Source organism: Solanum pennellii, chromosome 5 (assembly GCF_001406875.1).
Source record: "Solanum pennellii chromosome 5, SPENNV200".
Lineage (NCBI taxonomy): Eukaryota > Viridiplantae > Streptophyta > Magnoliopsida > Solanales > Solanaceae > Solanum > Solanum pennellii.
Window position 1 is genome coordinate 70585856 of NC_028641.1, and position 13427 is coordinate 70599282.

Sequence of the window (13427 nt, forward strand, 5' to 3'; positions counted from 1 at the left end):
TCACATTATCGCCAAATAATAACATGTGATTTATTTCACAATTAATATATACGCACTTGTAACACTCTTTTAGAGCATTTTTCAAAGATGCAAAAATTACAATTTCACAATAATTTCTTTTCTCATTTCATAAACCCCCACTATTTCAAGAATTCAAATAACAGATTTTTTTTCATGAAAAGTAGATTCACTTTATTCATGAAAATACTTGGTAAATTTTTTTTCTCTACCTTTTTCTTCACTTTTGAGCAAGTAGAAAAATAATTTACCGTACACCTCTTCTCTTCCATCTCTTGAAGAGAGCGACGTTTGAGCGGAATGACGTTGAGATCCCTATCTTGTTATCCGTATTTTTTCAAACTGTAACATAACATGAATCTCCTTAAAATTGTTAGTGAAAAAACTTACAATATAATAAAATTGCAAGATTACAATTGAAAATAAAATGAAGAAATAAACCTTTAGGCTGAGGCACATATATCTCGCTCTCTTTAAGGAGATTCAAGTCCACTGCGGCATAATCTGCACCGATCCAGTGGTATAACTCTTGACTTGTCCCCTCCAGGATACAACAGCCCAACAACAGTGTATAACTCAAATAACTCCGGATTAGTTGAAGAGTCCAAAGCTCCACAAAAGAACACCTTCCTTCAACATATAATACTCTCTTTTCTATAGTGAATATAGTTGAAGACTTAGAATATTCTCTACGTCTCAAGACTCTCAACTCTCTCTTTCACTACACTAACCTCAAAATAATGCTACTCATTTTTTTCACTTTATATTTTCTTGTATTTCTCTTGTTTCTTGTCCTTTCTTAACACAAATGAAGACTACACTATCTATAGGTGATGAATTCTTCCTTGCAATGAATAGGAGATAGTGAATAATAAATTTGCCAAATAAATAGTTCAAATATTACATAAGTTACAAGATATAAATATAAATTAATAGATGAAATAAAAAGTTGATTATATAAATTACTAAAAACTAAGTACCATTTTCTTTCACAATTAATGAAAATAAAAAGAACACAAATATAATATCGAGCAATAAACATTACATGATGTATAATATAACATATAATATATATTTTTATTAATATTAAAATGTTAAACCAACAACTCTTCCCTTTAATCGGAAATATCATCATCACTGTCGCTAAACGCCTGTCCTCGACTAAAACCTAAAACCCTAAACCCTTTGTACTGGGGAAGAAGAAAACCCAACAATATAAACTTTTTCTACCTATATTTCTTCCAATTCCGGTATAATGGAGCAAAGATTGGGAAGTACATGGCGAATGACAGTGAATGAGAAGAAATTCATAGAATCTGCTTTAGAATCTGAACTTAGAGTTGATGGTCGCCGTCCCTTTGATTATCGAGCCCTCACTATCAAGTTCGGCAGGTAAAAACACTCTACCTCAATTTCTCTCTATTTTTTTTAATGATATGTGAGATATGCGATTTTGCATTATGATTATTAAGAGTTATTTGATTTGCAGAGAAGATGGTTCATCAGAAGTTCAACTAGGGCAAACTCATATTATGAGTTTCGTTACGTCGCAACTAGTGCAACCTTATCGAGATCGACCAAATGAAGGAACTCTTTCAGTATTTACTGAGTTTTCACCAATGGCGGATCCTTCTTTTGAGGCAGGTCGTCCTTCAGAGTCTGCTGTTGAGTTGGGTCGCATTATTGACAGAGGGTTAAGGTAACATTTCAACAACCTTGTCTCCTTTTAAAAAAAGAGACTGTTTTGCATCAAAAAATGGTCTTTTTTCAAAATATTATAAGATGTATATTATAGAAGAGAGAGCTTTTACTATCTTGTGGAGGATATGTTGTATTTGTTTTGTATAGCGTTTGATAAATGTTTTTGATTTTTGAGCACCTGCTCATTCTTTTTTCATTGTAGTAATACTGGATATTGCTTTCTGAGATTTTGCTGTAGATCTGTTTGAAGGTATCACGTATCATTTATTTGTCTGTAGAAAGCAGATAGAAAAACAATTGTCTAGGTAGTATTTAGTTATGCATTGGTTGTTTTGCTTTGCTGGAGATAAATACACAATTTGAAGAAAAGAAATTGTTGTCTTTGGTTATGTCTTCTTTTATTCTGATATCTTAAAAACGGTAATGCAGGGAAAGTAGGGCTGTGGATACTGAATCACTCTGTGTTGTGGCTGGGAAGTGGGTCTGGTCAATTCGTATTGATCTCCATATTCTGGACAATGGAGGGTGAGTTGCAGTGGTGCACATTTGGGTCCAGTTAAGTGCCCATCTATGTCTTCATCTCAAATTATGGAACTAATTGTCTGATTCTTCTATAAGTGCAGTAATCTTGTTGATGCTGCCAATATTGCTGCTTTAGCTGCGCTTTTGACGTTTCGGAGGCCTGAATGTACACTAGGAGGAGATGACGGGCAGGAAGTGACACTGCATCCACCCGAGGTTTCCTTTCTTGCTTCTCGCTAAATGGAGTTCAATTTTGAGGTTGTGTTATGAGTAATATCTCTTTGGACAGTATCATCCATTCGATATGTGTTCAGAAGAAAAATGTTTGTTTCAGCAACTAGCTTGGAATCTTACATTTCCCTATATGTTCTTTTATTAAGATTTTCCCATCTTAGGGCTTTTCTTTGTTATTGCTTAACACATCGTTCTTTTCTGGTTGTAAAAATAATTTTGGTGTCTTAATCATCCCTATAAAATGCCTCTTGTGGTGTCTCCTCTGTTTTTTCTCTATTAGTTTGTCTTGAGATTCGGAGAATTTCACCTGGATTAGGTTGGAGTTATTTTGAGCTCTGCTGAGTGTGCTTTGTAACTTTATATTTCGGAAGAAGTTCTTGTATCTTCCATAGAAATATAGAATTAAAAGATTTGTTTTGGAGAGACATTATTCTTGTTGTGGAATCGCTCTGCTTATTCTCGGTTGTGTCTGCTATTGTTTGTCTTTGACTCTTAATCTTAGACCCTGCTAACTTGGAAAAAAAAGAGCGGATGAGAAGGAGAATTTGGTGTATCTATTGCCTGTAATAAAAACAACTGTCATAATAAGAGCACCTGACTTGCCTATTCACAACTCGTTATCTGTAGTTGTGGTCACAATCATAGCTAATTGAGAACAAATGATGTGTTCGTTGGTTACTCTGTCTATTTGGGTTTTACTTGTTCTTTACATTCTAATGCTTTTGCAGCTAAGTTGCTCGAAATTGGGCGTGGGTATTTGATATGGGTGCGGAAGTCGGATCTAGAGGTAGGATCCTTCATGATCTATATTTTAAGATTTGGAGGTACAGATTCAGCAAGGATACTGATGCGGGGATTCTGCTAAAATAAATTAAATATCTAGAAATAGAGCTATAAAAGTATGCCTAGTTATGAGACATTATGTGGAAGACTTACATGTATCCTATGAAATTCCACTAACTCATTCTTTTCAAGTTGTAGGTAGCCATCTAAAATACACACTAGCTTTTCCCATGTCTTCAAATCTGCGCTAGCTTTTGTCTTGTGAATTTAAAATGCCAAATCTTAACTCGAATTTCTCTGTAGTTTGTGGTACAAGTTTTCAATGTTGATTGAGTGGATCTAGTACTTATTCCACTCCCATACCCAGTGTCCTGTTTGTGTCGATATGGTTGCAGCACCAAATGAAGAGTCCAATCTACTTAGGCTTGCAGCCCCTTGGGTTTGCAATCTTCATGTTACTGTCTATCTAGACTATTGCGTGAACTTGTTACTCCATTTTGGTATAATTATTTATATCTTAATTAACATAAGAAAGAGTGATTTTTTTGGTGTTAACAGAACTGTATAGAGGAAGTAGAGGAGTTGGTTGATTTCCTAGGTACTTTGTAAAGTTCAGATTTAAATCTCACTCCCCTGTAACATGTTTTTGGTGGTGGCCAGCTGTCCTAATGCTGAAGAATACAACAGTACTAATTCTTGAAAAAACATAAGAAAGGGTGATCTTATACCATCTATGTAAGCCATAATTTTTTCTGGTGTGTTGGGAAATTGCAGGCTACTGTGGGATTAATTGATAAAATCATCCACTTTGCTCTGAAACAATGTGAGCTGAGGAAGTTCTTAGTTTTGATACATTCTGCAAATTGTTGCTGCCTTTTTATTTCCTTTGTTTTCCATCTTTTGCTTTGCACTACACCTGTACCTCCTGCCTTTTAAGTTGCTTCTTCCAGAGTAATTTGCTGATGTACAATTTATTCCATTGTGTGATTGTTAACGGAAATGTTCATTTGCATTGCTAACTTGATATGGTTGAGATATTGGTTAGAATACCTTAATGTTGACTGATTGAGCAGTGAGCACTCCTGAACTTTGGCAGGTGAGGGAGCCACTTCCCTTGATCGTACACCATCTCCCTATAGCAGTAACTTTTGCATTTATTGGAGACGAGCATATGGTAAGCAACTGTTAAAATTTCATCTTTTGATTGTTTTATGCTGTTATAGTTATATGGTCTTGAAAATCTAATGCGAACTTTATTCTAATCTAATTTGTATTGGTAGGTTATAGATCCAACACATCACGAAGAAGCTGTTATGGGAGGAAGAATGTCCGTCACCCTGAATGCAAATGGTGATGTCTGTGCAATTCAAAAAGCTGGGGGACATGGTGTCTTGCAAAGTGTTGTCATGCAGTGTCTACGCATAGCATCAGTAAAAGCCGGAGATATAACTAGCAAAATTAAAACCGTTGTAAGTATTCTGTATCTCAGATTAATGCTCAAATGATTTTTGAAATCAAAACAAAAGGTAGGGTAAAATCATAATTTAGGCATATATTTTTTTTATTGTTAAAAGATAGATGTATTAAAAAGTCACCAATCAGAAGATGCTTTAAAGACATTTATAGATCACTGCTATGCGCATTGAACTGAAAAAGTCTATCATGACCTCTATAATAATCTGGAATAGTCACGGTACACTTAAAAAATAGTAAAGAGACGTATTTATACTTAGTACTCTGTCCGTTCACTTTTAGTTGTCCACTTTGGACTTTGCACGCTCTTTTAAGAAACAATGATACATATTGTATTTTAGCACAATAACTATATTAATTGATGTATACGTTTAAGTCTTGAGAAATGATTTAGGGAATAAGTAATTAATGTTGAGGGTGAAACGGAAAAATATATTTGTCTTTTCTTTATATGTTAAAAGTGACAAGTAAAAGTGAATTACCCTTGTCTAAAAAAAAAGTGAACGGAGGGAGTAATAATTATAGATTTAAACTTGCTCTAAAAAAATTGGGGTCTTTGGCACTTATGCCCCTATTATGTGCTGGTCTTTAATTTTTTCCTCTCAAGATAAACAATTTTTTTGCTGGGCTTAAGTTTATATTTTCGCATAGTAGTATCCCACAAGGTATGCCTTGGACCCTAAAAGAACCTGTGCACCCAGGTATAAGTTCGATAGCTAAGGACAAAAATTAAAGACCAGTATGTCTGAAGGGAAAAAGTTTGAATTTTTCAAGAACTTGTGCATTCTTTTCCTATCTCGGTGAACAAGAAGGCAATTGAACGTTGTTCCTTATATGAATGGCCGAAGTATGTTTTTTCTGGTTACATGCTAGATGTTTTTGTGAGTTTGGATAAGTTTGTGTTTGCCAACTTGTACAAGTGGTTGTGGCTAGTTGTTTGGCTCCTGATAGGTTGAATTGTGTTCTTTTTATAGGTTGAATCTTATAAAACAGAGAGAGCTCTCAGAATGGTCAAGCGACATGCTCCTAGGAATGCTGTTGATGTCAATGAACCAGGTGAAAAGGTATGTGGAGGTTGTTTTATAGGTCAAGTGTACGTATAGAGCCATTATACTGAATGATTAGAGTCTTTACTGTGAGACATGTTCAAAAAGGGTAATGAAAACTAGTTCAAATGATTTATCCCTTGAGATCAACTTTAGTTCTTACTAGAATCTGAAAAATGGTGGATATTGCTAGGAAGAGAAATAAGTCTTAGTCTCTCAATTGTTAGAGAGTATATCTTTCATGACAAATTCACAATGTTGATCCTTAGCCAAAGAAACTTAATTTTTTTTTTGTGGATAAAGGCTAAAACAAACTTCATCAATTTTTTTTTGAGATAAAGACTAAAGGAAACTTCATCTCCAGAATCAATAATTTTGATTTAGATTTTTCTGTCAGCTGAGTTTCGATCTTAAGACTTGTATTCAGATTTCTTATTCCATCTCTTTAATGATAAGGCTAAGCAAATTTTGGAGGGGCAAAAATTGAAATCAGAAGAGTGCAGTGTTAGTCAGAGCGATGACATGGATGTGGAGCAGGGTAGAATCAAGAAGAAGAGTGATAAGGACCAGAGTTTCACAGGCAGGCCGTCCAGTTGGTAGGTCTTTTTCCTGCCTTATTCTGAGTCTGTTCACCAGAAAATTAATTATTTGTGATGCAATTTTATATACTTCTACAATATACTTATATTATGTAAGTTGCCAAAGTGCCCTGGAGTGCTGTCTTTGTGCTAAGAGGTTTATTTCTTTTGGCATGCATAATTGTACCACCCATGTAATATCATCTTAATATATTAACCAAAAGTTGTTCTTTAAATAAGCAATTTGTATTTTCTTGGTTTGAAAGAACTAACCCATTTAAGAGGAGGTGCATTCCTCCATCTTACACTTTGTTTGGATCATTGTTACTCATTGTTTCATAATTTATTGTATTGTATTGTACTTTATTGTACTGTATTGTATGGTAGATACAATGTTTGGCTAGACTGTATTGTTTGTTGTTGTTTAATAACATTTTCATTTTTTGGTTTGATTGTATCGTACTGTATTGTAATTTATAAATTTACTAAAATATGCTTAATTATTCTAGGGTAGGAGGTTTGACTAAATTTAAATAATTAAGATAAAGGATAAAATAGTATTTTTAAATATTATGTAAATTTATAATTGGAAAAAGAAAATAAGTAACAATGAGAACACACCAAATTGGTTGTTCCATAAAATAGGGGTTTTCATTGTTACATAACAACGAAATTTAACAATACAATGCAATACATTTTAAGTAACAATCAAAACAAACATTGTAGATATAGTGTTAAAGTGCATCAGAAACTTATTTGGACATGTTTATAGTTGAATTTGCTCTATCTCACTGCAAATAATTCCTTTTTTCCTGCTTAGGGATCCATATTCAGAGGGTGTCAACATTGACGAACTGAAAGCTACTCTTGCCTCTCGTGGTAAGTTTTATTATTTTATATTAAGTATAAGCTTAGAGTTCCTTGTGTATGGTTATCTGACTTAAAGATAAATGGGGATAAATTACCCAAATGAGCTTTACGAACTGTGTATAGGTTTTGGAACAATGAAGTTCATGGTAAGCAGGGTCTTATCACATGTATGTATGTATGTATATATGTGTGTGTGTGTATATATTTGTTGATACAGTCAAACACTTTGCTAATCTCATAACAGATAGAGACTTCATTTTATGTGGGATTTTCCGTCCAGCTTTACTTGTCAAAAGTAATTTAGAAATCATATAGGACTGTCAAGAAATTGTTAACAAGTTTGTGATACTTTTAATCTAAGTGCAGGCCAATAACATGTCAGCATGATTTGTCTCTTAATTTGTGAAAGAATATTGCGTGGCATGAAACACAAAGTGAGAGAAGAAGAAATTGGAACTTTTATATTGTTGTCAGCTATTAAGATTACCTATCATTAGTTTCATGCGTCATATAACATGCACTCACTAAAGAAATGACCCCAAATAATAAAAATTGCTTATAATAAGCTTGTAAGAAACAACAACTTACCAGTGTAGTCCCACAAAGTTGGGTTTGGGGAGGGTAGCGTGTACACATACCTTACCTATACCTTAGAGATAGAGAGGCCGTTTCCGATAAACCCTTGGCTTAAGATAAAAACAGTCTAGAAAAGAAAGTAATGGAAATACAAGAATCAAGAGACAGTAATAAACATAACAGATAGAGAGCAGAATAATACTATAACAAAATAATACTATTGTCAAACTACACGGAAAAACAAAATATAACAGAAATAGAAGAACATGAAATAAGTGTAATACTATGACTACTAGAATGGACGACAAGACAACACACTCCTAACGACTAGTTTGGATACACTCCTACTCCTACCTACTACCTTTCTACCTTAAACTGTGTCCTCCACGCCTTCCTATCTAAGACCATGTCCTCGGTAAGCTGCAAGTGCTCCAAATCCCCCCGCACATGGCCCCCTCTCCATTCAAGAGTTTATGTCAGTATGGTTGCCATCTTCTAATGAGTGCCTACCCATACTTTGTCGTCCTCATCCTTGATGAGCTTCACTTGGTCAAGGTCATGGACCCTCCTCTCTCTCGCCTTGGCTAGCTTGTACAACTTCTTATCCCTGCCTTTGTTCTCTAATTCTGCGTACAGAACGTTCAGAAGGTGTTGTTTTTGTCATCATAACCGCTTACTTTGCCTCCTTTAAGTCATCTTATACTTCTCCCTGTTTGTCCGCTTTTCTTCCTTTTCCTTGCTCTCCACCAACTTCGTGTGGTCACCTTCTTTGCCTCCACCTTCCCTTGTATTTGTCCATTCCACCACCAATCCACCCGATTGGCCTCTCCCAACTCCCAACACCTCAACACCTCTCTTCCCTAATGCAACTGGCAGTCTTATCCCACATACTGTCCGCAGCCTCACTACACCCAAGCCTTCATAGCCATCATATTCTCCCCTATCTCTGGGGCATCAATCATTGTCAAGCTACCCGTTTGATATTTGGCCAGTCATCCACAACCTCTTCTTCCACTCCTTGATCTCCAAATTCATCCCCAAAAGCTTATGTTGGGTCGTGAATTCTCACTAAGGATGACCTTACAGTCTTAAGAAAGACTTTTATCAACCTTCCTAAGGAGCAAAAAATCATTGAGTCTTAGCCACTGTATTGCAGAAGGTAACCAAGTGCTCCTTCTCCTTAGAGAAATTCGAATTGGCTACCACCAATTCAGAAGCTCTCGCCAACTCCAAAAGTGCGGCTCCGCCTTCGTTCCTGTCCCTGAATCCGAAACCTCCATGCACGTTGCCATAAACCACTCTTAATTGATCTGATGTGTCCATTTAGATCATATTCTATGAATAGCTTCTCAGTGAGCGGTATACCTCTCACTATCTTGTCCAAATCCTTCCAAAAGCGCTTCTTGTCCTCCTCATCCAATCCCGTTAGCGTAGCATAAGCATATATTATTGAACATAAGAACTTTCTAGTAATTTAACATAAAAACATTTGTGTTTCTGAGGGTAGGCGAGAGTTCCTTTTTCTTAGTAGCTAAAGAAAAGTGGTTTCTTCAATCTAGAATGTTAAAGAACCCTTCGATCATCTCATCCTCCCGATTAGCTTAACTTTCCTGACCCCCATCTTTTCTGGATTTCCTTTCCCTTCTGATCAACATGAGTCTACCCAAGTTACCAGTTTCAAAAAAAAACAAACATGAGACTACCCAAAGTTCCTCGAATATTTCACATTGTTTTAGCTATGAGCTCTACTGAATAAGATCCATCTTTCCATTTAATAAAGAGCTCTGGGTTTGCTATAGGAATAATTTAGCCTTGTGATACAGTAACATGCGATGTGATGCAAAACATAATATTTTGAACTAATTGCTGATTGGACGGAGAACTTTCTATATAGCAAGTGGAAAATCCTTCTAGTTGAGAGAAAATAGCAGGAATTCTGTAGTATGGTTTGATTTGATTGGGAGAAGATCTTTGCCAACAACATTCATTTCAAAACATCACTAGGTGGTGATATATCTCATTTTGAAGCTGGCCTCAAGCTGCCAGATGAATATGCAAAAGATGGAGAAGGAAGGATCAGCTGGTCATATATTACATGTTTGAATAATTCAACAGCCATGTTTACTGCATTAGAATAATGATGGTGCAGTGGGGCCTAAGAAGAATCATGATCATCTATGGAGATTGTACATGACATTGGAAGGGAAGTTGATCACTAAATGTTGAAATTTAGAATTTGGGGGGGGGGGGGTAAGAACAGGTGTTTTGTCCTTCAGACAAGTTGTTTCTATCAAAAAATGGCCATTAGAGGATGTGAAGCTGGAAAATTCGGAAGAGGTTGAAGGAAACTGCGTCATAATTGAGAACTCTCTTAAATCTAGAGTGGAAGGGACTGTGGCATTTTCGATTCTGACATTTTAAGATCAAGGCCTTTGATAGTACAGTTTATTTATGGCATGTAGATTCTTAAACACGATCTATCTAATAATTTGATTAAAAGAAAAGTAGGAGCATTACATGTCTCTTTCTGACTATTTCTCTTGTTAGCACCTAATTATTGCCTTGAATGTTATTATTTTGAAGGGTACATCTTTTCAATTCTTTGTCAACGGTTGAGCGTATTTGTAGGTTTGTCATTATATGTTTTGATCTTTGAACATGAAATTAACTCTAAGAAAGTAAGAAGCTTGTGTGCTGAAGTTTGAACATTATGCTTGAAACAAGCACTGCAAGACTGGGAATAAGCTTACTTAATACATTGATTGAATTATACATTATGCAGGTTCAGTTGCAGTGCCTATGAATCTAGACAATTTAGGTGATAATATTAGAGATGAAACAAAAACAGATGAGCCACTTTCAGATGTTAATCAAGTATCTTCGTCGACTGACTCAGCTGGAAAAGAAATGACAATGAGCAAAGAAAAAACTTTGCAAGATGCCGTTAAGCCTAAAAACAAGCGGAAAAAGAAGAAATCGTCTAATACTGCCGCAGTTTAGAGAATGCATGTGTGATCTATCTTCTTGAGGTACGTAGTTGATTATGTTAATTATGGTATGTAAACTATTTCAGCTTGTAAATAGCATCTGTTCTTGGTAACTGCTTTCTTCCTTCCTCGAATGGGGGAAGAGGTGCGTGGTTATTATAATCAGATGCCCAGCTCAAGTTCGTCTTTAAGCAATTATAGTTGTCTTCTCTAGTTCAGTACCACTACATTTCCTTTCTTATCTGTCTCATTGTGTTGTTGGACACCTTTAGGTTTGATGAAAAATAGAAGTTGTCCTTCAGGCTTGAAAGAGTATTATATGCACTTTTTGGGGTATGAAAAGATTATGATTTTACTGGAGATCTGCGAAGAATTCTCAAATATACTACATCTCTTCATTTTTCCATTATAGGTTAAAAAAGTAATTTTTCCCATAAATGTTTGTGATTGTCTTTGCTTTATGACTAGATCATCCTTTTTTAAAAAAATAAAAAATAAAAAAATCAAAAGATGGCCATGAGCCAATTCATTAAACCAAAATTCAAAGATATGTACACAGAATTGTTTAGAGATCCGGCCCAATTGTCCCAATCTTTTAACTGGATAGCCAAAACAAAATAGAAAAATAAACAGACAAAAGAATGACTAGGTCATCTTACTCCTCCAAGGCTTCAACTTTAGCATGTGCTACTATAATGTTATCAAGATGCTAATGTAAAATGGACAACTTGTAGACATTCTTAGGGGTGCGGCCCTTGCCCAAATCCTGCATGAATGTAGGATGCTTAATACACCAGGCTGCCCCATTTCTGGTTTTCTGGAGTCTCTGTATCTTTTGGTTTCTGAACTTTCTGCTGCAGCATTTTCTGAATTTCTGGTTCTGCTGCATTTGTATTTGGATTATCAGTTCATTTTTAGGATCTAATGTGGTGAAAGCTTGTTACAGAACTTACGAGTATATGGTGTTTGTGGTTTTTCTGTGAATCGTTTTCACGTGAAGAATAATGGTGAAATGAGGAGTTAGATTTACTTTTTTCTTTAATGACTAATGATGGTGAGACCGATAAAAAAGATGAAATTTTTTTCATAGTGTGCTGAAATTCTGTTGCATGTTACTGGTCATGTTACTAGTGATGAAAAGGATGAATTGACTGGTATCTTCACAATGAATTCTAGAACAATATTGAAAAAGAGACAATCCCTTGAAATCTCCTCTTAGATCATGTTCAAAGCACAATTTAACTGGTCCTGTGTCACAAGTATAGCCTTCAAAAGTCTATGTGAACCATGGTTTTTTGGCAAAGATGACATGTCTGACGCACGATTTTAAGGATTCTGTTATTTTTGTAGCCATAAATAACAGAAGGATGTAACCTGCCATTTCGATGATCTTGAAGGTTTTTTTTTTTTCTCTTACAGAGATACTTTAAGAATCTAGTTTAAGTTATGAGTATACGTAAGGGATATGTTTTGCTTACAGTGATATTTTAAGGACTTTGTTTAAGGTATGAGTATACTTTAGGGATGTTTTTGGCCAAAGTCCAAACTCCTGCCAATTTGAGTGAAACCGTTCCCAAGTCTTTGTCTTGTCTGAATTTCTTTCTACTGAACTAATTGGAGTTTAGAAGTATCAAAAGTTAGAAACCAGTTGGTCAGTACATGGTACTGTTTATTCATTACTCCTGCCTATTAGAGTGAGATCGTTCCAATTCTTCCCCTTGTCTGAATTTCTTTCTACCGAATTAATTGGAGTTGAAAGGTATCAAAAGTTTGAAACCAGTCGGCCAGTACATGATAGCGTTTATTCATTACTCTTGTATAGATCAAAACGTCATACTGCAGCTAGTTATTTGGTTGTATATCTATTCTATGAAACATATTCAGCTAACTACTTCCATTTTCTTCTCTCAGATTGAAATTACTCTGCATGGTAATAGTAAATTCTGTGACTAATTGCACAGTTGGAGAGGCCTCATGAAGCTCCCGATGCAAGCAGTTGTATCATTGTTTCTCAAATTGAAGGACATGAATTGAAACCATTGCCATCGATGTTCAGTGTGAATGGATATGATTAAAGAATGCCGCATTTGGTATTGGTTACCTAGCTTGAGTTCCAATCACTTGATCCCGCAGCAGAACTAGTGGCATTCTGAAATCTTGATTTGAACTTCTTTCAGGGACTTAAACTCGGGACTCAGAGGAAGACGAAATGCTTTGTTCTCGAGAGTTCTCACTTTTTTCTGAGCTTTTGATGGTTTTTTTGTCCTTGTAGAGGATTTCTATATGTAGAGTTGTAGAGAGAAGACAATCACATTGTAGACACTCTTCTGCTAGACTTGACTGACTAACTATTTATGGATAAGGCCTAAACATATCATGTTCATTTATGTTTACATGGTATCATATTCATTTTAAAAATTGAAGTCATGTTCAGACATAACTTACAGGATATTGTGATATGAAAATATAATCTTTAGACTCCGGAAAAAAAATACTCCCTCCGTTTTAAAAAGAATGTCTTTATTTTTTTTTTAGTTTGTTTAAAAAAGAATGACCCTTTTCTTTTTTTGACAATACTTTAACTTTCTACATGACATGTTTAAGATCACAAGATTGAAGGACATTTTGATATATTTGAC

At 35.3% G+C, this 13427-nt stretch overlaps 1 protein-coding gene across 2 annotated transcripts; it reads left to right on the forward strand.

The window, feature by feature from the left end:
* The first annotated feature begins 1110 nt into the window (after positions 1-1110).
* Positions 1111-13211, forward strand: LOC107018553 (exosome complex component RRP45A-like). Of its 2 annotated transcripts, XR_003578637.1 has the most exons (12): positions 1111-1410; positions 1508-1717; positions 2149-2244; positions 2343-2457; positions 4355-4432; positions 4539-4727; positions 5706-5795; positions 6234-6373; positions 7176-7234; positions 10584-10830; positions 12700-12878; positions 12966-13211. XR_003578637.1 is itself a non-coding variant. In XM_015219061.2 (11 exons), the coding sequence occupies exons 1-10, from the start codon at positions 1274-1276 to the stop codon at positions 10799-10801; spliced, it is 1332 nt and encodes a 443-aa protein (XP_015074547.1). In that variant the 5' UTR covers positions 1111-1273; the 3' UTR covers positions 10802-10830; positions 12700-13211. The 2 variants fall into 2 exon arrangements, 1 of the variants encoding a protein (XP_015074547.1); XM_015219061.2 differs by having other exon boundaries at positions 12700-13211.
* Positions 13212-13427: the final 216 nt, after the last annotated feature.

What these genes read in the sequence shown, in the direction of transcription:
- LOC107018553 (XM_015219061.2), top strand. Translation starts at nt 1,274, where the DNA reads ATGGAGCAAAGATTGGGAAGTACATGGCGAATGACAGTGAATGAGAAG. An exon ending in CTCACTATCAAGTTCGGCAG is followed by an intron (nt 1,411 to 1,507) that starts GTAAAAACACTC and finishes TTTGATTTGCAG; the next exon opens with AGAAGATGGTTCATCAGAAG. An exon ending in AGCTACTCTTGCCTCTCGTG is followed by an intron (nt 7,235 to 10,583) that starts GTAAGTTTTATT and finishes TACATTATGCAG; the next exon opens with GTTCAGTTGCAGTGCCTATG.